We start from the raw sequence: 27,338 nt of genomic DNA, 5'->3' as shown, positions 1-27,338 counted from the left end.
AACATCACCTTTCAGAGGAACTGATGGAGAAAGATTTATCAGATCAACTGTAGTTCTCATAGCCTCCCACAAAAATGACTTTGGTAACTTGGTATGGGAAAGCATACACCTAATCCTTTCTTAAATGGTTCTGTTCATCCTTTCTGCCACACCGTTCTGTTGAGGAGTTTTAGGAATTATTTTCTCAAGCCTAATACCATGAAACCTGCAATAATTCTCAAAAGGACCCCTGTACTCGCCACCATTATCTAATCGAATACACTTTAGTTTTCTGCCAGTTTCTCTTTCAACACTGACATAAAACTCCTTGAAAACATCGAGTACTTAGTCTTTAGATTTTAAAGCAAAAGCTCACACTTTTCTAGAATGGTCATCAATATAAGTAACAAAATAAAGAGCACCTCCAAGAGTTCTAGTTTGCATATTACAAACATCAGTATAAACTAAATCAATAACATATGATCTTCTAGATGATGGATATGTCTGAAATGCAACTCTATGTGTTTTTCCAGCTAAGCAATGATTACAAGATTTAAGAGATGTACCTTGCAACTCTGGTAAGAACTACTTTCTAGCAAGAGTTTAAAGTCCCTTCTCGTTGATATGTCCAAGCCTCTTATGCTAAAGATCTATACTTTCACGTTTTTGAATTGCATTAATCTCTCCTTTGTATAGCTTAGCTTCCATGACATAAAAAGAGTTAAGTTTCTTTCCTCTTGCCACAATCAGAGAACCTTTAGTGAGTTTCCATTTGCTTTCACTAAAATAGTGTGCAAAACCCTCATCATCAAATCTACCTGTAGATATCAAGTTAAGATGAATATTTGGAACATGCCTTACATCTTTGAGTATCAATTTGCTCCCAATACTAGTCTCCGAGCAAATATCTCCAATACCCACAATCTTAGATGTACCACTGTTTCCCATTCTGACATTACTAAAATCACAAGTAGTGTAAGATCTAAAGAAACACCATGAGAAGTAACATGAAATGAAGCACCAGAGTCAATTATCCAATTACTGTCCTGAGCTACAAGACTAACACAACCTTCATCACAGACAATAGTGATATTACCTTCAGCAGCAACTGTATTGGTCTCTTTCATATTTTTCTTCATTTCATTCTGTTCTCGCTTCCAAAACCTACACTCTTTCTTCATGTGACCTGGCCTGTTACAGTGAAAACATTTGATATCTCTTCTAGACTTAGATCTTCCTCTATATCCATGTGGGTTTCTGCTATTACTTCTTCCACGTTTTTCTTGTTTTTCAGTAACAAATGCCCCAAAAGAAGATTCACTATGTTCTTTCCTTCTAGCATCTTCATTTAGCAAACTATCTTTAACCATATCTATAGTTAGAGTTCCCTCTAGCGTGGAGTTGCAAATAGTCACCACATACGTTTTCCAACTTTCTGGTAAAGAGCTGAGAAGTAGTAATCCTTGCATCTCATCATCTATATTCATTTTTATAGCAACCAACTTGTTTGCAAGACTCTAAAATAGGCTTATATGCTCAACAATGTTACCACCATCTTTATACTTCAAATTTACAAGCCTTTTGAGGAGAGAAATTATATTTCCCACTGTCTTTTTTGCAAAGAGGTTTTCTAACCTTTGCCAAACAACATCAGCTCTGGTTTCATCAGAAATATGCTCATGCAAGTTTATATCCATCCATCTTCTAATATAGGCAATAGCTTTTCTATGTTGAACTTCTCATTCTTCATCGTCCATAGTAGAAGGTTTATCTTTAATCTTGATAGGCTTATATAAATCTTTGCAATAGAGCAAATCTTCCATCAGACGCCTCCAAGTGGAATAATTTGATAAGTTCAATTTAATCATACCATCTAACTACTCCATTTCAATCACACAAGAAAAACTAGCACCAAACAACTTGTTGCTTTGATACCACTTGTTGGGAAAAAAACCTGTTAAAGCGGAATATTCTTTTCCCTCTTGGTGTATCAAAATGAGTTTCTCATCAAAATACCAACTTAATATCCAAATGAAAATATCAACCAGCACAGCATAAACAATAGAGCAAATAATCAATCATATAGTGAGACTAAATCTTTTAACGTGGAAAACCTAGTGTGGAAAAAACTACAGGACCATAGTCCATTTTAAACTTCCACTATCAATAATAATGATAACAGGTTTACAATAGGTCTTCTCTAGAATAATCAGAGGATCACAATAACATCAAGAATGGCTCTAGCATATCAGATGGATCTCCTCAAAAGAGAATTCTAGGTCTCACAGAGTGGATATAGCAGGAAAGTATCTTAGAGAGGGTAAACTGTAGATCAACACCGTTAGGATTGTAGAGTTTGCTGCAAGCATTCTCTACATAAAATTTGGGTAAAAAATGACAACGTTTGGTTGTCGATCGTCAAGCAGAAAACTCATAAACCTAATCTTTCTCTCTTCTTCTCTCTCTGCACCGCCGCTCGCTGCACGCTCATCTGCACACACGCATGCTGCACGCTCTCATTTTTTTTTGCTACCCGAACCTTTTGCCCTTTCTTTCAATTAGTGATTTGGGCTCAAAAGGCCCAATTGTCCAAGCCCACATATGGACTGGACCCAACACTTCCTTAGATCTCTTATTTCACTCTGATAGTGTTATAGATTTGGATAGATGAAGAAGAAATGAATTTGTTTCCATATTGTAAATAAGGAAGTGGAATAAATACAATATTGAATCATCGGAGCATATCAATAACGAATGAAACATTTCAAAGCTTATCAACGGCGTATGAAATGTTTCGGAGCATATCAATGACAAATGGAATATTTCGGAACATATCAATGACATATGGAATATTCCAAAGCATATCAATGGCGTAGGAATATTTCAGAGGCATAGGGAGCATTTCAGAACATATCAATAGCGTAGGAAATATTTCAGAACATATCAACGACATATGAACCATTTCAGAGCATATCAAAGAACGAATACGAAACAGAAACTGAAACGTCGTATTTAACGTTGCATTCATATCTTTCTTATCCAAAGCGCATACATAAATACATAACCAAAGCTCTGGATATCATATCAAACATACAGAAAGTGTAGTGGGACCGCAGACAAAATGTGATTCATCCATTTCTGAATGACCACCAGACAGAAGTCTCGCACATTTGGGAGCTCCATCCACCCACATCTAGGTGAAGTCAGAGTGGGCCGATAGAGCATCGCTGGCTCTATGCATAACTCCCTTTACCATTTCTGGCAAAGGTTCACAATATCCCACAAACACGAAAGTACAAAAGGACAGTATGAACAATAAATAGCACATATCGGAAGCACATGTGAAACAACAAAACGTACATATGCCTTTACGAGTCAATACGATGCAAGTATAATCTTTCACAAATGTATTCAGATTTGAAAGGAAATGAAAGCAAGAGCATTCAAGAATTCCAAGCAATCACATATAACTCAATTCAAATAAGAAGGTTAGATAGAATTCAATGTCCAAAGGAATAAAACTGGAATAGGCATATATCGAAAGCAAATGCGGAACAATGAGATATACATGTGCCTATATGAGTTAATAGGATATAGCATAAACGTTACACAATAATTTTCAAGAATGCAAATAATTTTAAGGACAAGAGTATACAATAATTCAAAGCAGTAATATAAATCTTAATTGGACAAGAAAGCTAAATGAAATCAATTTCCAAAGGAATGAAACCAGAATATGTGAAATCGACCAAAGCTCGATTTCTAGTAGAATTCGAGAGGCACATTGAACAAATGATTCAAACTATCAATCATGCTCCAATATAATCAAGAAAGCTATTGTGAAAGATATTTCAATCTTATTTCAAAATAAATAATTTTTGTATGAATCAAAGTTTCAACAAAGAGTTACAATAGATTTAGTAACCCAAGATCAAAGAACAAATCTCAATTTTATAGAATTCACAAGGTCAGTTTCAACAGAAAACTGGGCCGGTATTTGGACTCTAAATCTTTCAATCTAAGTATCAAATGAAAGATCTACATGTCTAGTTTAAAATGAAATAAGCTTGAATAAATCAAAGTTTCCAACAGGGACTTATAGGCAGTTCAGTATCAAAAGGTCAGAAATTATGATCCCTGTTTTACATAATTCATAGGCTTATTTGAAATAGAAGTTTGGATAGGCAAACTTACTCTGAATTCTTAAAATAAGCTATTGAAAGATAGGATTATGAGTCTATATTCAGATCAAATAAGCATTGTCCAAATCAGAGGTCAGTGCATAAAGTTATAACCATAACAAGGTAGAAAGGTCATAATCTCGAAAGTTTCACAGATTTAAATCGTTACATCTAAACAGGAGATATATCAAATACAAGGCTAGAACAATTCAAAGTTTCTCATATTCAAAGCAAATGTAGAGATAAAATAGCAGTAAAGAAAGGTTAGGACGCTTGCAATAGGAAAGATTAGAAAGCTTGCAATTGGAAGGATCGAAACACTTGCAATAGAAAGGATCGGAACACTTACAATAGAAAAGATTACAAAGCTTGCAATAGGAAGGAGGAATGGGAATAAGAAACAAGAGATGTAGATGAATGGAAGTTTAACTTCTATGGAAGCACTTCTCGTGATTTAATTGATTTATTTTATTCATTTACTACATGCAGAGGAAGAGGACATTAATTTCAAATAAAATAAAAATAGGTTTACTCTACCCATTTTTACCTTGCAAGATAGATTAACTAATCTAAAAAAATAAAAAAAATTTATATTGACATGTATTTTTATTGACCGATCATAATTACATTCTAAGACCAATAATTATCTCAAAAGATCCAATATACACATATTATTGGACTAACCATGGGACCCTCAGCCTTGACACCCGAGGCATTCCTCAGCCTGACCAAACAAGTGCAAGCCATGGTGGGCATGATGAAGACACTCGATCCGCTCATTCCTCAGATCGTGTGGCTAGCGGCTACCCCAATTGACTCGACCCGATATAGGCCGAGTGGGTAGCAAGTCGGAATGGGAGAAGCCCGAGAGCAAGCGACGGACCCGAGAGGTTCGCCCGAGCAGAGCATACCCACACCCTGCTAAGTCACACTACCCACTTCAAGCCTGACATCGTATCGTTTGACTTGGTGGACGACTCGCTCAGGGCCCAGTTATCCCGGGTCAACCAACGCTTCGACGAGTTCTAGTACGAGTTCCAAAAATCACCGAGCGAGTCTAGCGAAGGCAGCTCAAGCAGGTCCCATTTCACACAAGAAGTACAAGACAAGTCGGTACCCCTCAACTTCAGGCTGTCGGTATTGGAGACATATGACGGCGGCTCCGATCCCACGGAGCATGTCTACGCATTTCGGGCTCAAATGGCCCTCTATGGCACCTCAGATGCATTGATGTGCCGGGCATTTCCGACCACCCTAAGGGGACCGGTACGAGCGTAGTTCAACCGAATGCGCCAATCTTCGGTCTTGTCCTTTGACCAGCTCACCAGGGAGTTCGAGCAGAACTTCCTCACCAACGTGAGACCTAGGCCTTCCATGGCCACCCTGCGAACTTCCTCTTAATATAGTATCGTTCTAGTCAAGTTTTTTTGTTATTGGGATAGGTGAATTCTTATGGATCCACCCCCTGAAGGTACCAAATATGATAATTTTTCATCATTCGGCTCGAGCAAGAATGAAATGAATGGCAAAAATAGATCCGTATAAAATCTACTTTTCATACATATCTTCACATATCATACATATATAAGAAAAGATTTACTAAATTCTATTTTCTAGGGTTGCAACTATTTATTGCAACTAATTTAGTTCTTATAGGTAAATGCTCGATATCCAAGTCAGCTTATAAATTTGATCATAATCAAGTGTTTTTTTGGATTACCTCATATTTTTTTATCGGTGTTTATCCCCCTAATATCTTTTTTTTTTTTACGGAAAAAATATTTACTTGTTACTAATAAAGTCCAACCTATGTTCTTCCTTAGATCTCTTATTTCACTATGATAGTATTATAGATTTGGATCGATGAAGAGGAAATGAATATGTTTCCATACTGTAAATAAGTAAGTGGAATAAATAGAATATTGAATCATCCCACCTCGCTTATTTTATTCTATAGGATCTAACGAAGCCTGTTCATGCATAACATGATTCAGATATGATCATAGAAAAAGTTCTCCTCAAATAAATCGACCTGTCCTCTATAACATAGGGTGCTTATGAAGTGAAGATACATTTGGTTATGAATTCAAATGTTAGGGATAAAATCAATCGTTTTAGTGACAATCATAAGTCATCCTCTCTTTGAAAAATTCATTTCAACTATTGGTATCAAATAAAGAATATAACACTTGGAAGTTGAAGAAAAGTATTCAAATAAATAACATGTCTTATTTTTTCAATAATCCATATTTATAGCAATGAAATATTTTTGGATATCGTTCCTCCCAAGTATGATATATGATCAATTACATCTGCCTTTGTTCAAGGCAAACATTTTAATCTGCCAAGCTTCAGGACATCATAGGTTATGCCATTAAACCATGAGTTGTAGAAAGCATCTCAACTCATGGCTTGGCTCTGTGATAAGCACACTCCTCTAGCCCAACACCATTCACAGGTAGATCATCTTCAGGGAAGGGGCAATGCGTTATACGATCTGGATATTCCGGAATCTGCGCACAGGGAGTGGGCGTCACGTGACTCGATACGCCCTCCACGTCGGTGCAGTTCCAAATCGGCTTCTTCGACTTCACCACCTCCGCCGTCACATTGTAGATGCATATTCCGGTGAAGGGCGCGCCGGGAATCCCCTCCAGCTTCGCGGCCATGGTCACGTTCTCGGCCACCACGTTGCTGTAACTGATATTCTGCACCACCGGAATGGCTTTCGGATCAAATTTGTCGTCCGGGTGCTGCCCGTAGGTGCCCGTCATCCAGAAGACCCACTTCATCGTGTGCAGATTCATTCTTCTCACGAATATGTCCTTCACGTAAGCTCCCCTTCCGATGGTCGTCTTGATCCTGACGCCGGATTCGGAGTGGATGGCCGTGATGTCTTCGGCCCGGACATCTTGGATTCCTCCCGACATCTCGCTTCCCAGGGCGATGACAGCGCTCGTGGGGGAGATGCAGGTGAGCCGTCTGATCACTATGTGTTTGCTTGACATGTTGAATGCAATCCCGTACTCATCCCAACCGCTTTTAATGGCGATGCAGTCATCGCCTGAGACTATGTAGCAGTCCTCAATGCGGACATTGGAGGATGAGTCTGCGAAGAAGAGAGAAACCACCAAAAAGAATCAATCGAAACAGCAACATAGAATCTACAACCCAACTAAATGTAGGTACGATATCCACCTGGATCGATCCCATCAGTGTTGGGAGAGTTGACCGGTGCAAGAATTGTGATGCCTGAGACGATTACGTGGCTGCACAGTGCATTCATTCACGTTAACATCAGATTGTAACAATAGAATGGAAAGCAAAAGAAGCCTTCAAGTGTTCTGAAAGTAGATTATTAATATAAACCTGCTGTACACTGGATGGACATTCCACGATGGAGAGTTAACCAATGTAATGTTGGAAATCAGCACTTGTTTGCAGTACATCAATTCAATGAGGTATCCACGAGTGTAATTGAGTTCTTTGTTACGGAACATTTTCCACCAGGTTTCACCTTGTCCATCGATAGTTCCATTATTCCCTAAAAATAACAATAAAACTTGTTAGCATCACAATCAAATTATATTCTGTTCCCATCTATGATGCAAACAAGTTAGATGATGATATAGTTATATGCGTCTTCTTGTCAATCAAAGCACGCCAAAACATAATTAAATGTTATAGTTTTTGATTAAAAATAATTTTTTTATCTAAATTTTAGGGGATCATGGAATGACAACACGACGCAGGCTTTATGAATTTAGAAGTAATGTGATAGAAGTACTGAAAATATGCAACGTATATACTACCTGTTATGACCACATCGGTTAGGTTATATCCCATGATGAGATTACTGTATCTACCCCCAGGCGCATCTCTTCCTCTACCGTAGGAGGGCAAAAGGTCAATGATCGGCCACTCGTTGATATCCAGCACAAGCATATCACCATGATATGAATTGTCTTAGTTGATGCAGATTGAACAAAAGAATGCCATTCTCAATTAAAACTTATTAATTTTGAAGCGTAATCTTCAAGATCTTGAAATTTGAAAGGAAATTTTTTATGTGGATTCTAATCCAAGATTATTGATGTTCACATACAAGGATATGACATACAAGAGAAATAATAATAATAATAATAATAATAATAATAATAATAATAAAACAATATAAATATTACTGTTTTCTTATTTTGAGAGATCAAAGTAGAGATACTAAATAGTCAAAAATCTACCATACAAATTGTAAATATTTCAGAAATTAATATTATCAAGACAAATTTAGATTTGTAGTGGCTTAGTTCACTTCTTTTCCCTCATCAGTCCAAAGCGGTGACTATGCACATCGGATTAGACTTGTGAATTCTCCTTGGAGATGAGATGAAGGAAACGTTAGAATAGTATAGACTCGCTATGTAACGTTCTGGTGGGGCTCACCAGTGACGAATCTATTCTTCATCGTCACCATTCATCTGGCGAGAGCTGTCAGATGAACGGACTCGATGGGAAGGCCTACTAGCCATAATCACCACCGAGGATGAAGGCAACGCGGATGATAGAGGCGATGGTAATGGCAAACAAGCCGTGAACGATTATGAACATGCACTCTACATCGAAATAGATGGAGGAGAAGGTGGGGGAAGGGGGCGGAGGAGGGAGGCGGACCTGAGTGGCGAGGATGACGGCGTCGTGGTCGAGGAAGAGGGTGAAGTGGTCGGCGAGGTTGAAGGGCCCGGTGAGCCACCGGCCGGCCGGCACCACCAGCATCGCGCCGCCATCGGACGCCAACTTACTGAGGTTGGCCACGGCCGCCGCAAAGGCCGCCGTGTTGGAGGTAACCCCGTCGCCCACCCCGCCGAAGTCCGTCAGGCTGGCCACGTGGGCCCGGCATCCTCCTGCCCCCGCCGCCGCGTAGTGGAAGGCTTCTAGCTCCGTCGCACCACCTGCCCACCGGTGGTGGCGATGGCCCTCAGCGATCCCTATGAACGCGACTGTTACCACCGTCCACAGCACTAAAATCATCGACACCTACACGTAACCGAGAAAAGTTGGAGTTTGAAGGATTAAAGCTTTGAGATAGGATTACTGGGAAAAAGAAAAGAAAAGGAGAAGAGGTGTTACACAGAATATTTGCTGCGAGTGCTCCATTGTCAAAGAGATGTGTCGGAAACAGAATGCTTCCACAGCTCGGCTCTTGTTCTATATATAGAGAGAGATGGAGAGAGAGACAGAGAGAGAGAGAGAGAGAGAGGAAGGCTAATTATAAATTATGTTGTAATTAGTTAATTTCAGTATATTGATTCGAGCTAATTATAGATTATTTATACTACAAACTAGAGTATGCATAACTTTAGATAGTTATATTGTTCTTGGTTGAAAATAACATGTTTGTTGAGACAGTCTGGTCTCTCCTTTAAAATGTGATTTGTCCTACTCCAATGATATATTTTAGTCGACATATTATTAAGCAACACATAAGTCTTTTGTTACCATAATAATAAAATCGTAAAGTCTTAACCATTTATACTTGACAAAAGCTATCATGAATTAATCTGTCTCTCTGCTCTAATAAACTTAAATGGATTGATTATCATCGTATTAAGATTAATTTGTTTCTAGTTGACCCTTATAGGCTTGTACAATGGTTGCTACTTTCTTAATCATGACACGAGACCTATTTGTTATCATTATAATATTTTCAACCCTATTTGTTATCATTATAATGTTTTGGCTTGACCCTTTGGCATATTTTTTTTCTGAAATTATTGTTACTCTAACAATACGTTGAACCATATCATGGGAATTTCTTTTTTAATTGGTTCTTAAATTAACTGATACAGTAGCCTTGTAACTATTATTACATCCAACTAGGGTAAATTGCAAGATTATACCTTTTTAATACTTATTTTGTTTTATTGAACTTCCGAATCTAAGTCGTCATATGAAAATAAAATATAAAGAGTGAAAAAGAGAATCTAGTTCTCTTTTTAGATTGATATATAGTGGGTTTTAGATCCGAAGATGGTGTCCCTGTAGATTTCATAAAGTTCTTTCCAGTTGACATCGAAAGATATGCATTTTAGATCCGATATATTATTATTTAATTTTAATTCTGAATTAATTTTTTTTCATATTACATATAGCATATTACATATTTTATGTTTACAATTGATTTCAGAACCAAAGTTCTTAAGATTAAATACCTTAGATCTTTTATTTTCTGATTTATGATGCATAAATTATTCATGTATATTATCGATTTAAATTCTTATCTAAATGTGTAAAAAAAAATTTTCATTGGTGCTCACATCATCTGATACAATAGCCTTGTATAATATAGCATCTTCCCTCAGGTCTTACATCAGATTTGCACCCTTTTAACACTTTTATTTTTTGTTGGACTTCTATAATGTTTTATGTAGGATATATTTTATTGGCGAGACTGCCTATTAACACTTAGCTAGTGATTAGATTGGATCTCCCAAGTTCTTGCTCCGTGAAAGGCATTCTTTTCTTCTTTCTTTGTGGCAATATCACTTTCGTTGAGAAGTTATGACATGGTTCGTTTTTATGTTTTAGTTTAAATTTATTTTTCTTTCTTGCCTACATCATGATTCTTACCTGGCTTTCTTGACTAACATTATTTGCCCCTACGGTACTTCTTATATCATGACAATATAGTTTATACCATTAAGGCATAAACTATAATGTGATGATATAACGATTAGTGGCAATTGCTAGTCATATTACGAGCCATTTGTAGAAGTGGTATATAATTAAGTTTTGTACGTGATGTAACAAATGATTTCAAGAGAAATAAATGATTCAATGATATGATTAAATAATAGTATTAGTATAGTATGATTTGAGAGGAAGTAGCAGGATCCACTAGAACACTACAATAGAGGTATGTTGAATCAAGAGTAGACATAAATATTTTTATAATAGTCTTTTCGTTCCATCATCGCTTATGAAAGGTCAAGCCAATATCATAGCTATTGCAATGCAAAGGGCTTTACTTGAGAATTAGAAGGAACATGTATCCCATATGCAAACTCTGAGAAAGTGTTGCATGAATATTCTACGATAATAAGTATTGAAGAATTGATACATAAAATTTTATTAAATTTGAAAGAAATTGTATTGAGAAGTAATATATATAGAGTTAGAGATGCATCCATTTGCATAAAGGGCCCTAAATACATAACTGCTCCATATATCATCTCACCACCTTATATGGATATAGTTGACACAACACAACATATAACTAACCTGATGGAATCAATTGATTTATATATTAGATTATACATTAGGGGAGATTGTGAATAACTCTCAAGATAGAAGTTATCGTCAAGATGATATATCTATGCCTATTCGTAATGTGAATCATAGTATTAATTCTTATGGGAATGGGAATAAAAAACAAGAGATGTAGATGAATGGAAGTTTAACTTCTAAGGAAGCACTTCTCGTGATTTAATTGATTTATTTTATTCATTTCCTACATGCAGAGGAAGAGGATATTAATTTCAAATAAAATAAAAATAGGTTTACTCTACCCATTTTTACCTTCCAAGATAGATTAACTAATATAAAAAAAATAAAAAAAAATTATATTGACATGTATTTTTATTGACCAATCAGAATTACATTCCAAGACCAATAATTGTCTCAAAAGATCCAATATATGCATATTTTTGGACCCTTTAAATAAGAGTCAAGAAGATCCTATGAGAATTGAATATGTTCACATAGAAGATGTAAAAGAGATATTGGACACTCTACAAAAACATTTCACAATTGATTTACCTAAGAATAAGTTTTCATTTTAAATTCATTACAATTATTTCATCTTCTTTTTCTAATAAAAATAGAAATAAAAATTTGTAAAGAAAGAAGAAATTTTATTTTTAATCTTTGGCACAATATGTATTTTCATGAAATAATCATAATCAAATTAATGTATCTAAGAATAGTAACTTTGAAGTCACTATTCTTAGATACTTATATCCAGGTATTTCATAGTTGAATTAAGTTAAAAAATACTTAAAGTTAGCGATTTATCAATAGATAATGTTGCCCTAGTACCTAACCAAAGAGCTGCTAATCAAAAAGACTATTGTAGCTATTGGATGATGAAATATATTTTAAAATTTATTAATATTCTTAAAAAAAAGTGCTATCGATAATCTCATTGGTATTGAAACCATTAAAAAAAACACCTAATAACTTATTGGGCATTGTATGGAGTATTTATAATACGGGAACGAAGTACCATTTGGGTAATACTTTCAAAGCCTACATTACTATTGATGGTTCTAGAATTACCAAGCCTATGTAATAGTACCTAGAATTACTACTGAAAAAAATATAAAATATCATTGGGCCATGCGGGTTTTCCATAATAATTATGCCCTATCTCTTTAGCCTTTTTAGCTCTTAATATAGTATTATTTGATACAGCGTATTTTGGGTCCAAGATACGTCACAACTGAAGCCACACATCAAGTCAGAACCGTACCAAGAAGCTGTTCTACATGTCCCATCCCGAGAGCTCGGTCATAAGTGTCATCCCATCTCTCGAGAGTTAGCGGCCAAGCCGAACCGACGTGCTATTAACCCTTGTACAATAGTATAAAGCCCCTGGCCAGCATCCGGCCAGAGGGGAGAGGAGGGAAGAAAAATAGAAAACAATCCACCCACTACTGACTTGCTCATCGAAGGGGCCATAGTCGGGAATCACCCGACGTGGGCCATTTCTGCAGGGGAATGAGCACTCGCGAGCCGCAAGCGTCTCAACCCAGGGGTCACCATCCAACGTGCAAGGACGAGCCATCAATCGGTCAAAGCCCAACCAACGCCAACAAGCATCCCTTCCCGAGGGCACGACCACCTTGTCATCTAGCTCACTCGACAGAAGGCTCCTGACATTGACCCGTGGACCAAACCGTGCTAACTCATCAGCCATGGTATACTTGTTCACTAACATTTTGGCACTAGAAGGAGGGCCATGTCACAGAAGCATGACGTAGAAGCTCTCCCCGAGGGAGAACCACCGACCGGTCTCCCCTCCATCGAGCCTGGAAATCAGTCCCTCCCCACCCTCGGAGATGGGGCGATCCCGGCCTCGACACTAGATCGCTACTAGCACCTTTTCAATGACCCGGGGTTGTCACCCCTCGAACTAACCATGGGACCCTCGGCTGTGACACCCGAGGCATTCCTCAGCCTGACCAAACAAGTGCAAGCCATGGTGGGCATGATGCAGACACTCGCTCCATTCATTCCTTAGATCGTGTGGCTAGCGGCTCCCCCAACTGACCCGACCCGACAAAGGCCGAGTGGGTAGCAAGTTGGGATGGGGGAAGCCCGAGATGAAGCGACGAACCCGAGAGGTCCGCCCGAGCAGAGCATACCCGCACCTTGCTAAGTCACACTACCCCACTTCGAGCCTAACACCGTATCGTTTAACTTGGCGGACGACTCGCTCAGGGCCCAGTTGTCCCGGGTCAACCAACGCTTGGACGAGTTCTAGCGCGAGTTCCAAAAATCACCGAGCTAGTCTAGCGAAGGTGACTCAGGCAGGTCCCCTTTCACACAGGAAGTACAGGACAAGTCGGGACCCCTCAACTTTAGGCTGTCGGCATTGGAGACATGACGGCGGCTCCGATGCCGCAGAGCATGTCTCCGCATTTCGGGCTCAGATGGCCCTCTATGGCACCTCCGATGCATTGATGTGCCGGGCATTTCCAACCACCCTAAGGGGACTGGTACGAGCGTGGTTCAGTCGACTGCGCCAATCTTCGGTCTTATCCTTTGACCAGCTCACCAGGGAGTTCGAGCAGAACTTCCTCACCAACGTGTGACCTAAGCCTTCCATGGCCACCCTGCAAACTTCCTCTTAATATAGTATCATTCTAGTCAAGTTTTTTTGTTATTGGGATAGGTGAATTCTTATGGATCCACCCCCTGAAGGAACCAAATATGATTTTTTTACGTACAGAATATTTACTTATTACTAATAAAGTCCCCTATGTTCTTCCTTAGATCTCTTATTTCACACTGATAGTGTTATAGATTTGGATAGATGAAGAGGAAATGAATATGTTTTGATACTGTAAATAAGGAAGTGGAATAAATAAATACAATATTGAATCATTGGAGCATATCAATAACGAATGAAACATTTCAGAGCATACCAACGACGTATGAAATGTTTCGGAGCATATCAATGACAAATGGAACATTTTGGAATATATCAATGGCATATGGAATATTTCAAAGCATATCAATGGCGTAGGAACATTTCAGAGGCATAGGGAGCATTTCGGAACATATCAATAGCGTAGGAAATATTTCAGAATATATCAATGGCATATGAACCATTTCAGAGCATATCAAAGAACGAATACGAAACAGAAGCTGAAACGTCGTATTTGACGTTGCATTCATATCTTTCTTATCTAAAGCGCATACATAAATACATAACCAATGTTGGAAAATCTTGGGGGCAACATCACATGCGCAGCGGAAGAACAAGAAAACAAAATCCCCGATTCCCAAAGAGATGTTCAACGTCGTGCGAAGATTGGTGTGCAAAATCCTCGAAACTTAAAACTGCGTATAGAGTATATTGTGTTACCTAGGGAGATCGTATATCCCTGTTTACTCGCAGATCTTTAGGAGAGGGTGAAGGAGGTCAAGCGTCCTCCTCTCTAGCAGTGATCCACACAGCAGGGCTGCGACGACGCTCCTCAAAACTCCAGGCCTGCTCTGAGGTGGAGAGGGGGAGGAGAATAGGAGAGACAAACAAAGGCTCTAGCCTATAAGGCTCTGAATCCCTCCTATTTATAGAGGTCCCCTATCAAACCCTAATGGGTCCTCCCCTAGTGGGTATTGGATCTGCATCCAATAAGACAAGGGCTCCGTCGGATATCTCATATCCGAACCTCTACTCATCGCAATGCCTACCATATGTGTGTGACCCTCTAGGCCCAATATCGAGCTGGCCGTGAGTCATACCTATCAGAACTCCTTCTAACTCAGTGAATTATTATCTTTGTAATAATTCACTTGACTCATCGACTACGAACGTACTAGGCCACTACGCCGTAGTCCCTAGACGATATAGGGGAATCCAATCCATTAGACCTGTCTATCCTCAGTTACCGTGTACCTATAGTCCCTCATCCATCTAATATCCCAGAGACCGTATATCGAGCATGGTGCTGTCGAACCCATACGGTTTCTACTCGAGTCTCGCTCTAATCAGATTCTCCCAGAGAATTCTTTCTCTCTCAACCCGAATGACCCTGGCTAAGGATTTGTCTGAGCAAGAGCACATGGGATATTCCTCTCATGACGCCGAGAGTGGATGATCCTCTATTGACACTAAATAGCCTTCGTAAGGTCGACTACCACTCTCAATGACCAACTGTACTAGATCTGGGACAGCCAAACCTATAAGTCTGGTATCAAAGAGTGGAGCACTCATACAAGACATCCTTGGTGTCTCAAGTCTAAGGACCAGATATACCACTAGGACTACGGAATCACTATCTGACAATAAGGCATCATCAAATATCCAGCATTCCATAAGCGGATCAATCAGTGAACTCATTCTCCAATGAGCACTTGTACTGTATCCCTAGTGTCCCTACACGAGCAGCTATGAGACCAGCTGCATCCATCATATGGACGGGTATACAGCACACCAGTCTGTCCGGTTATCACGATTTCCCTCTTGAGTAACCTATAACCGGGATTATTTAGGATATGTGTTTAAAGGTGAATCGATCTCATTATCGTGATCTCATCACGATTCGATTCCCATTGCACAAATCCGAGGACATCACAATATATATGCATATATGCAATATTTATAAAGTGATATACATCAAAATATAATAAGCAAAAAGATTCTGTATCAAGTCACACGTGCCATCACTCACGTGATTGGCTTGCTGGGCACCTATGACTAGCAACCAAAGCTCTGGATATCATATCAAACATACATAAAGTGTAGTGGGACCACAGATAGAATGTGATTCATCCATTTCTGAATGACCACCAGACAGAAGTCTCCCATGTCTGGGAGCTCCATCCACCCACGTCTAGGTGAAGTCAGAGGGGGCAGGTAAAGCATCGCAGGCTCTATGCATAACTCCCTTTACTATCTCTGGCAAAGGTTCACAATATCACATAAACACCAAAGTATAAAAGGACAGTATGAACAATAAATAGCACATATCGGAAGCACACACGGAACAACAAAACATACATGCGCCTTTACGAGTCAATACGATGCAAGCATAATCTTTCATAAATGTATTCAGATTTGAAAGGAAATGAAAGCAAGATCATTCAAGGATTCCAAGCAATCACATATAACTCAATTCAAATAAGAAGGTTAGATCGAATTCAATGTCCAAAGGAATGAAACTGGAATAGGCACATATCGAAAGCAAATGCGGAATAATGGAATATACATGTGCCTATATAAGTTAATACGATATAGCATAAACGTTACACAATAGTTTTCAAGAATGCAACTAATTTTAAGGATAAGAGCATACAAGAATTCAAAGTAGTAATATAAAGCTCAATTGGACAAGAAAGCTAAATGAAATCAATTTCCAAAGGAATGAAACAAGAATATGTGAAATCGACCAAAGCTCGATTTCTAGCAAAATTCGAGAGGCATATTGAACAAATGATTCAAACTTTCAATCGTGCTCCAATATACTCAAGAAAGCTACTATGAAAGATATTTCAATCTTATTTCAAATAAAATAATTTTCGTATGAATCAAAGTTTTCAACAAAGAGTTACAATAGATTTAGTAACCCAAGATCAAAGAACAAATCTCAATTTTATAGAATTCACAGGGTCAGTTCAACAGAAAACTAGGCAGGCATTTGGACTCTAAATCTTTCAATCTAGGTATCAAATGAAAGATCTACATGTCTAGTTTAAAATAAAAGAAGTTTGGAATAAATCAAAGTTTCCAACAGGGACTTATAGGCAGTTCAGTATCAAAAGGTTAGAAATTACGATATCTATTTTGCAGAATTCGTAGGCTTATTTGAAACAGAAGTTTGGATATGCAAACTTACTCCGAATTCTTAAAATAAACTATTAAAAGAAAGGTTTATGAGTCTATATTCAGATCAAATAAGTTTTGTCCAAATCAGAGGTCAGTACATAAAGTTATAACCATAATAAGGTAGAAAGGTCAGAATCTCGGAAGTTTCATAGATTCAAATCGTTACGTCTAAACAGGTGATATATCAAATGCAAGGCTAGAACAATTCAAAGTTCCTCATATTCAAAGCAAATGTAGAGATAAAATTACAGTAAGGAAAGGTTAGGACACTTGCAATAGGAAAGATTAGAAAGCTAGCAATAGAAAGGATCGAAATACTTGCAATAGAAAGGATCGGAACACTTGCTATAGAAAAGATTAGAAAGCTTGCAATAGGAAGGAGGAATGGGAATAAGAAACAAGAGATGTAGATGAATGGAAGTTTAACTTCTATGGAAGCACTTCTCGTGATTTAATTGTTTTATTTTATTCATTTCCTACATGCAAAGGAAGAGGACATTAATTTCAAATAAAATAAAAATAGGTTTACTCTACCCATTTTTACCTTCCAAGATAGATTAACTAATCTAAAAAAAAAAATTATATTGACATGTATTTTTATTGACCGATCAGAATTACATTCTAAGACCAATAATTGTCTCAAAAGATCCAATATACACATCTTATTGGACTAACCATGGGACCCTCGGCCATGACACCCGAGGCATTCGTCAGCCTGACCAAACAAGTGCAAGCCATGGTGGGCATGATGCAGACACTCGCTCCGCTCATTCCTCAGATCGTGTGGCTAGCGGCTCCCCCAACTGACTCGACCCGACAAAGGTCGAGTGGGTAGCAAGTTGGGATGGGGGAAGCCCGAGAGCAAGCGACGAACCCGAGAGGTTCGCCCGAGCAGAGCATACCCGCACCCTGCTAACACTACCCCACTTCGAGCTTGACACCGTATCGTTTGACTTGGTGGATGACTCGCTCATGGCCCAGCTGTCCCGTGTCAACCAACGCTTGGACGAGTTCTAGCGTGAATTCCAAAAATCACCGAGCGAGTCTAGCGAAGGCGGCTCAGGCAGGTCCCATTTCACCCAGGAAGTATAGGACAAGTTGATACCCCTCAACTTCAGGCTGTCGGTATTGGAGACATATGACGACGGCTCCGAACCCACGGAGCATGTCTCCGCATTTTAGGCTCAGATGGGATAGGACAAGTTGATACCCCTCAACTTCCTCTTAATATAGTATCGTTCTAGTTAAGTTCTTTTGTTATTGGGATAGGTGAATTCTTATGGATCCACCCCCTAAAGGAACCAAATATGATAATTTTTCATCGTTCGGCTCGAGCAAGAATGAAATGAATGGCAAAAATAGATCCGTATAAAATCTACTTTTCATACATATCTTCACCTATCATATATAATGACTCTATGTAAGAAAAGATTTACTAAATTCTATTTTCTAGGGTTGCAACTATTTATTGCAACTAATTTAGTTCTTATAGGTAAATGCTCGATATCTAAGTCGGCTTATAAATTTGATCAAAATCAAGTGTTTTTTGGATTGCCTCATATTTTTTGATTGGTGTTTATCCCCCTAATATCTTGATTTTTTTACGTACAAAATATTTACTTGTTACTAATAAAGTCCAACCTATGTTCTTCCTTCGATCTCTTATTTCACTCTGATAGTGTCATAGAATTGGATCGGTGAAGAGGAAATGGATATGTTTCCATACTGTAAATAAGGGAGTGGAATAAATAGAATATTGAATCATCCCACCTCATTTATTTTATTCTATAGGATCTAACGAAGCCTGTTCATGCATAACATGATTCAGATATGATCACAGAAAAAGTTCTCCTCAAATAAATCGACCTGTCCTCTACAACATAGGGTGCTTACGTGGTATTTGAAAGTGAAGATACATTTGGCTGCGAGTGCTCCATTGTCAGAGAGATGTGTTGGAAACAGAATGCTTCCACGGCTCGGCTCTTGTTCTATATATAGAGAGAGATGGAGAGAGAGAGAGAGAGAGAGAGAGAGGAAGGCTAATTGTAAATTATGTTGTAATTAGTTAATTTCAGTATGTTGATTCGAGCTAATTATAGATTATTTATACTGCAAACTAGAGTATGCATAACTTTAGATAGTTATATTGTTCTTGGTTAAAAATAACATGTTTGTTGAGACAGTCTGGTCTCTCCTTTAAAATGTGATTTGTCCTACTCCAATGATATATTTTAGTCAACATATTATTGAGCAACATATAAGTCTTTTGTTACCACAATAATAAAATCGTAAAGTCTTAACCATTTATACTTGACAAAAGCTATCATGAATTAATCTGTCTCTCTGCTCTAATAAACTTAAATGGATTGATTATCATCGTATTAAGATTAATTTGTTTCAAGTTGGCCCTTATAGGCTTGTACAATGGTTGCTACTTTCTTAATCATGACACGAGACCTATTTGTTATCATTATAATATTTTCAGCCCTATTTGTTATCATTATAATGTTTTGGCTTGACCCTTTGGCATATTTTTTTTCTGAAATTTCTTTTTTAATTGGTTCTTACATTATCTGATACAGTAGCCTTGTAACTAGTATCACATCCAACTAGGGTAAATTGCAAGATTATACCTTTTTAATACTTATTTTGTTTTATTGAACTTCCGAATCTAAGTCGTCATAAGAAAAAAAAAAATAAAGAGTGAAAAAAGAGAATCTAGTTCTCTTTTTAGATTGATATATAGTGGGTTTTAGATTCGAAGACGGTGTCCTTGTAGATTTCATAAAGTTCTTTCCGGATGAAATCGAAAGATATACATTGTAGATCCGATATATTATTATTTAATTTTAATTCTGAATTAATTTTTTTTCATATTACATATAGCATATTACAGATTTTATGTTTACAATTGATATCATAAACTAAGTTCTTGAGATTAAATACCTTAGATCTTTTATTTTCTGATTTATGATGCATAAATTATTCATATATATTATCGATTTAAATTCTTATCTAAATGTGAAAAAAAAATTTTCATTGGTGCTCACATCATCTGATACGGTAGCCTTGTATAATATAGCATCTTTCCACAGGTCTTACATCAGATTGCACCCTTTTAACACTTTCATTTTTTGTAGGACTTCTATAATGTTTTATGTAGGATATATTCTATTGGCGAGACTGCTTTGCATGTTGATCCTTTTACTTAGCTTGTGATTAGATTGGATCTACCAAGTTCGTACTCCTTGATAGGCATTTTTTTCTTCTTTCTTTGTGGCAATATCACTTTCGTTGAGAAGTTATGACATGGTTCATTTTTATGTTTTAGTTTAAATTTATTTTTCTTTCTTACCTATGTCATGATTCTCACCAGGCTTTATTGACTAACATTATTTGCCCCTACAATACTTCTTATATCATGACAATATAGTTTATACCATTAAGGCATAAACTATAATGTGATGATATAATGATTAGTGGCAATTGCTAGTCATATTACGAGCCATTCGTACAAGTGGTATATAATTAAGTTTTATATGTGATGCAACAAATGATTTCAAGAGAAATAAATGATTCAATGATATGATTAAATAATAGTGTTAGTATTGTTGAATCTCGGATTTTGATGATGAAATCAATTGATGGGTTAATTGATCTAATCCATATTATTGAGTTAAGTGTGCAGGATTAACTACGATAACCAGAAAACACAAAGCAAGAATACCGGAGTCAAGATCGATGGACGTTTAAGAGTCCGAAGAATCGTCGGAGATGCTGCCGGAACTAACCGAGAAGAAATCGGGAACCTATCGGAATTTTTGGAAGTTCGCCGAAGAGATCGTCGGAGGTTCACGGAGATCACCGAGAAGGCTCGGCTACTCGTTAAAGTCATCACAAGATCGGGAGCTTGATGGGAGTCCGTCGGAAGAAGCTCGTCGGAAAGCTCGCCGAAACAAGACTCGACGTTCGCGGTTGAAAGCTTGCTTAGGATGTGTTTTTGTTATGTAGTTCACTTGTAATTAGGATTAGGATTAAGAGATAATTCTATATCCTGGTTAGGGGCCAACTGGGCCCAAAGTCAGATATGGTTTGGGCTAAAATTAAGCCAAACCAGTGAAATCGGAGAACCAGGCGGTGGCACCGCCTGGCTGGGCGGTAGCACTGCCCAGCACCCGAGAGCTGGGCGGTGACACCTCCTGGGCTGGGCGGTTGCACCTCCCAGCACCCGAACACTGGGCAGTGGCACCGCCAGTATCGGGAACCCAAAGAGAATTCAAATTTTGGAGCCCAAAATTTGAATCCTCTTGAGGCCTATAAATACCCCTCAAATCTCAGCTGAGGTTACAACTTTTGAGAAGCATTTTGATTGAGAGAAAAGTCTTAGAAAGTCTTAGCATAAGTCTTTTGTTAGAGAGTTCTCCTCCTTCTTTATTATTGAAAATTTGTAAGAGGTTGAGCTGTTTGTAAAAGGTTGTAAGAGGGGTATTGACCCTTCCATTTCAAGAGATTTGCTAGTGGAAGGTGGGAGCCTCATCGAAGAGGGGCCTCGCAAGTGGATGTAGGTCATTTGACCGAACCACTCTAAAATCGGCGTAATCTCTGGTTTGCATTTCATTATTGCTGTTTACATTACTGCAAACCTTCTTACATGCTTTAGTTCCTTATTACCTTTGCTGCGCAACTTCAAGAATACGCTTTCAAGTTAAGTCTTTCAAGTTTCGTTCTTATCATACGAAAGATTTTTCTAAAACCGAAGTTTTAATCCGCTGCACTAATTCACCCCCCCCCCCCCTCTTAGTGCCGCTCCGATCCTAACAAGTGGTATCAGAGCGAGGTTATCTCTCATATTTGGTTTAATACCCAAGAGAGATGGCTTACTCCGGCATGCAAGAGGGCCACTCTATTGCACGACCACCTTTGTTTAATGGGTCATATTACACATATTGGAAGACTCGCATGAGAATCTTCCTCATTTCTATTGACTTTGAGCTTTGGTCTATTGTTGAAAACGGATTTCAAAAATCTTCTCTTCCGATGAGTGAATGGAATGAATTGGAGAAGAAGGTTTTTGCTTTAAATGCAAAGGCTATGAATGCCTTGTTTTGTGCACTAGACAAAAATGAATTTAATCGTGTTTCAATTTGTGATTCGGCCTTTGATATTTGGAGAACTCTTGAGGTCACTCATGAAGGCACTAGCCGAGTGAAAGAGTCCAAAATCAACATCCTTGTGCACTCTTACAAACTTTTCCGAATGAAACCAAGTGAGTCCATCGAAGACATGTACACCCGGTTTACGGATGTCATCAATGGACTCAAAGCTCTTGGTAAAGATTTTACTAACTTTGAACTAGTAACTAAAATCTTAAGATCTCTCCCTAAAAGTTGGGATCCAAAAGTTACGGCCATTCAAGAGGCCAAAGACCTTAAAGCATTCCCTCTTGAAGAACTCATTGGGTCTCTAATGACCTACGAAATGACATGTCAAGCTCATGACGAGCTCGAGAACCCCCTTCCAAAGAACAGGAAGGATATGGCACTCAAATCACAAGAAGACCACTTGAAAGGAACATCAAGTGATGAGGACAGTGACAATGACATTGCACTTTTGACTCAAAAATTTAAGAAATACTTAAGAAAGAACAAATTTAAAAACAAATTTGAACAAAAGAAGGACCAAGTGATTTGCTATGAATGCAAAAAATCGGGACACTACAAGAACGATTGTCCTCAAGCCAAAAAGAGAACATCAAAGAAGAAGGCGCTCAAGGCAACGTGGGATGATTCAAGTGCGTCCGAAGAAGAGGAGTCCAACACCGAGCAAGTTGCTCATTACGCGCTAATGGCTTTAGGAGAAGAGGTATGTGATTTATTTAATGAATATTTATCTTTTGAAGAACTCTCTATCGCTTTTCATGAATTATTTGATGAATGTAGAATTGTTAGCAAGAAGTTAAGTATCTTAAAGAAAGAGCATGCTTTGCTACAAGATAAGTTTGAGAATCTTCAAATTCCTCCATGCTCTAAGTGTGAGCATTTAGATGTAATAAAAAATGAAAATTTGCTTCTTAAAGAAACCTTAAACAAGTTTAAGGTTGGCAGCAAAGGATTAGATATGATCCTTGCACACAAGGGTCACATCGCAAATAGAAATGGAATTGGATTTGTAAAAGGATTACATCAAAATCCTACCACTTTCATAAAAGGACCTACATTACATGTTTCCTCTTATATGAAATGCAACTTCTATTGCAAATCCGGACATATTGCCTACAAATGTCCATTTAGGAAAATTAGTTCACGAAAATTAATATGGGTTCCTAAAGGAACTATAAAAGATTCAATAATAAATAACAAAATTAGTGGGTCAATTTTTGAGGCACCCAAAATCAAATGGGTACCTAAAAATCATCCTCTTTTGTAGACAAACCCACAAGCTAGGAGCAAGAGATGGTATCTTGATAGTGGATGCTCAAGACATATGACTGGAGATCCATCTCATTTCTCTATGCTCACTAGCAAAGAAGAAGGGTACGTCACCTTCGGAGACAACAACAAAGGAAAAATCATTAGCAAGGGAACTATTGGTAACAAATTTAGTTTTTCCATTGATGATGTTTTACTAGTTGATGGATTGAAACACAATCTCTTAAGTATTAGTCAACTATGCGATAAAGGTTATATCGTTAGATTTGAATCAAATATGTGCATTATTGAAAAACCAAATCATAACATGACTATGATTGCTTTAAAACAAAATAATGTCTATACCATCAATCTTGATGAACTAGGTAATGAAATGTGTTTCTCCGCCGTAAATGATGATGCTTGGCTTTGGCATAGGAGATTAGGTCATGCAAGCATGAAAACAATATCTAAAATCTCATCTCAAGAATTAGTACGAGGGATTCCGAATATGAAGTTTATTAAGGATAAGGTATGCGATGCATGTCAACTAGGCAAACAAATGAAAACAAGCTTCAAACCAAAAAATCAAATTAGCACCACTAGACCATTACAATTGATCCATTTGGACTTATTTGGACCAATTGATACAACAAGTCTAGGTGGAAGCAAATATGCTTTTGTGATTGTGGATGACTACTCTAGATACACTTGGACCTATTTCTTAGCTCACAAAAGTGATTGCTTCAAGTGTTTCTCTAAGTTTTGTAAACTCACTCAAAACGAAAAAGGCTTCATGATTTCATCAATTCGGAGTGATCACGGTGGTGAATTCAAAAATCGTGACTTTCAAAATTTTTGCGAAGTTAATGGGTACAATCATAACTTCTCAACTCCAAGAAATCCTCAACAAAATGGAGTAGTTGAAAGGAAAAATAGAAACCTACAAGAAATGGCAAGAACTATGTTAAATGAACATAGTTTACCCAAATATTTTTGGGCCGAAGCCGTAAATACGGCTTATTACATCATGAATAGGGTCCTAATAAGACCATCTCTATCAAAAACTCCCTATGAATTATGGAATAACAAAAAACCAAATATTTCTTATTTTAAAGTTTTTGGTTGTAAATGCTTCATTTTAAATGAAAAGGATGCCCTAGGTAAATTTGATGCTAAATCCGATGAAGGCATTTTTCTTGGTTACTCCTCCGTTTCTAAGGCCTTTCGTGTCTTTAACAAAAGGACCTTAGTAACCCCCTCCTCAAAATAGCCATTTGAATACATCTTCTTCCGAAATTTCTTTACCCAAAGAATGGAAGTATGTAGATACTCATCCAAAGGAGCTAATTATAGGAGATACAACAAAAGGGGTTCAAACTCATTCTTCTTTCAAGAATTTTTGTGCTAACGCCGCTTTCCTTTCTCAAATTGAACCTAAATGCATTGACGAAGCCTTAAAAGATGATTTTTGGGTCATTGCAATGCAAGAATAATTGAACCAATTTGAGAGGAATGAGGTATGGAAGCTTGTTCCTAGACCAAGTGACCACTTAGTCATAGGTACTAAGTGGGTCTTTAGAAACAAGCAAGACGAAAATGGTATCGTGGTTAGAAACAAGGCTAAATTAGTGGCCAAAGGTTTCAACCAAGAAGAAGGTATCGATTACGAAGAAACCTTCGCTCCCGTGGCTCGATTAGAAGCCATAAGGATGCTCCTTGCCTATACTAGTAGTAATAATTTTAAACTATTTCAAATGGATGTCAAAAGTGCTTTCTTGAATGGTTTTATTTCCGAAGAAGTATATGTCAAACAACCTCCCGGATTTGAAAATTCTCTTCTTCCTAATCATGTATTCAAATTGACTAAAGCTCTCTATGGCTTGAAGCAAGCTCCTAGAGCTTGGTATGAAAGGCTTAGTTCCTTTCTTATTTTAAATAATTTTACCAAAGGCAAGGTTGATACTACATTGTTTATTAAACATTTTGAAAATAATTTTCTTATTGTACAAATTTATGTTGACGATATTATTTTTGGCTCTTTGGATGAATCACTATGTGAATCATTTGCCAAATGTATGAGTCATGAATTTGATATGAGTTTAATGGGTGAATTAACTTTCTTTTTAGGATTACAAATCAAATAACTTAGTGATGGTATATTTCTTAACCAATCCAAATATACATTAGAATTGTTAAAACGATTTAACATGGATAATTCAAAAGCAATAAACACCCCTATGAGTACTGCGACTAAGTTAGATATGGATGAAAATAATGAAAATTTCGATTAAAAAACATATAGGGGAATGATAGGTAGTCTACTCTACCTCACCGCGACTAGACCAGATATTATGTTTAGTGTAGGACTTTGCGCTAGGTTTCAATCTAATCCTAAATTATCTCATCTAAAGAGTGTTAAAAGAATATTTAGGTATCTTAAAGGAACTCTAAATTTAGGATTGTGGTATCCAAAATCTGAAAAATTCGATCTAATAGCTTATGCAGATGCCGATTTTGGCGGATGCAGGATAGATAGAAAAAGTACATCCGGAACATGCCAATTTTTAGGACATGCACTTGTTTCTTGGACTTCCAAGAAACAAAATTCAGTTGCACTATCTACGGCGGAAGCCGAATACATTGCTGCAAGTGCATGTTGTGCACAAGTCATTTGGATGAAAAATACATTAGAAGACTATGGAATTCACTTTAAAAACATTCCCATAAAATGTGATAATACTAGTGCCATATGTCTTACTAAAAATCCAATTCAGCACTCTAGAACTAAGCACATCGACATTAGGCATCATTTCATACGCGATCATGTCCTTAACAATGATGTTGTTCTAGAATTCATTGACACAAAGCATCAATTAGCAGATATATTTACAAAAGCTTTGAATGAAGACCAATTTGAATTCATTAGAAGGGAATTAGGTATGTTAAATTGTCCCTAAGAATAAACTTGTTTGAATGGATTTTCCGTAAAGTTTTTCATTCTCTCTCCGTTCCTCGGTGACTTGTTAAATTATCTTATCTTGAGTCAAACACCGCTTCCATCTGATCAAGATTAATGATTTTATGATATTTTGAATCTCGAAATTGATTTTGATGGCTTGATTATGAGTTTCAAGTTGACGAATTGAATTTGAATGGATTTGTATTCGAATTATGATCTTGACTTATTGGAGTTACTACTTAAAATTTTTTTCTTATCCCAATCTCTTCTTTGTACATCTACAATTTTTGTTATTTATAAAAAGAAGAGATTTGATAATATGGATGAATGCTGAATTTTCCTTTAAGATGAACTCTGCGTAAATATTTTAGCATACTTAATTTTGAATGATAAAATCTTTGTATGATCAATGATAATATAGATGAGTGATGTATGATCAATGATAAAATCTTTGTATGATAAATTATGTGCTTCAAGTCTCATTCTCTTTTTGTTGATGACAAAGGGGGAGAAAAGTGATGACTTGTATCATTTTAATAGCATGACTTATATGAATTGCAAAAGCTTGTGTGATATGAATGTCTTATATGCCTTGCAAAATCCTTGAGAATATCACAAGATTGATTGATCATATTGAAAGCATGCCTTACATCGATATCATGAAATTCATGTTGAAAATCTTTATCTCCTATCGTAGTAAA

The 27,338-nt window shown here is 37.4% G+C and overlaps 1 protein-coding gene across 1 annotated transcript; it reads right to left on the bottom strand.

Annotated features, from left to right (window-relative positions):
• Positions 1–6,565: 6,565 nt before the first annotated feature.
• Positions 6,566–13,131, bottom strand: LOC135594728 (probable polygalacturonase). Its single transcript, XM_065085210.1, has 6 exons — positions 12,874–13,131; positions 8,824–9,191; positions 7,973–8,088; positions 7,530–7,704; positions 7,359–7,429; positions 6,566–7,269 (listed from the first exon to the last, which is right to left on the bottom strand). Exons 1-6 carry the CDS (start codon positions 13,129–13,131, stop codon positions 6,566–6,568), a joined length of 1,692 nt encoding a protein of 563 aa, XP_064941282.1.
• Between the last annotated feature and the right edge of the window lie 14,207 nt (positions 13,132–27,338).

This window comes from Musa acuminata, chromosome BXJ1-2 (genome assembly GCF_036884655.1).
Source record: "Musa acuminata AAA Group cultivar baxijiao chromosome BXJ1-2, Cavendish_Baxijiao_AAA, whole genome shotgun sequence".
In the NCBI taxonomy this organism is placed as follows: Eukaryota; Viridiplantae; Streptophyta; class Magnoliopsida; order Zingiberales; family Musaceae; genus Musa; species Musa acuminata.
This window is presented reverse-complemented; position numbering and strand designations above follow the sequence as displayed.

Coding starts and splice junctions, on each gene's coding strand:
- LOC135594728 (XM_065085210.1), bottom strand. CDS start 13,131: ATGGCTGATGAGTTAGCACGGTTTGGTCCACGGGTCAATGTCAGGAGC. Junction 7,705..7,972: donor AACCGATGTGGTCATAACAG/GTAGTATATACG, acceptor TGTTATTTTTAG/GGAATAATGGAACTATCGAT. Junction 7,270..7,358: donor CACTGATGGGATCGATCCAG/GTGGATATCGTA, acceptor TCTTCTTCGCAG/ACTCATCCTCCAATGTCCGC.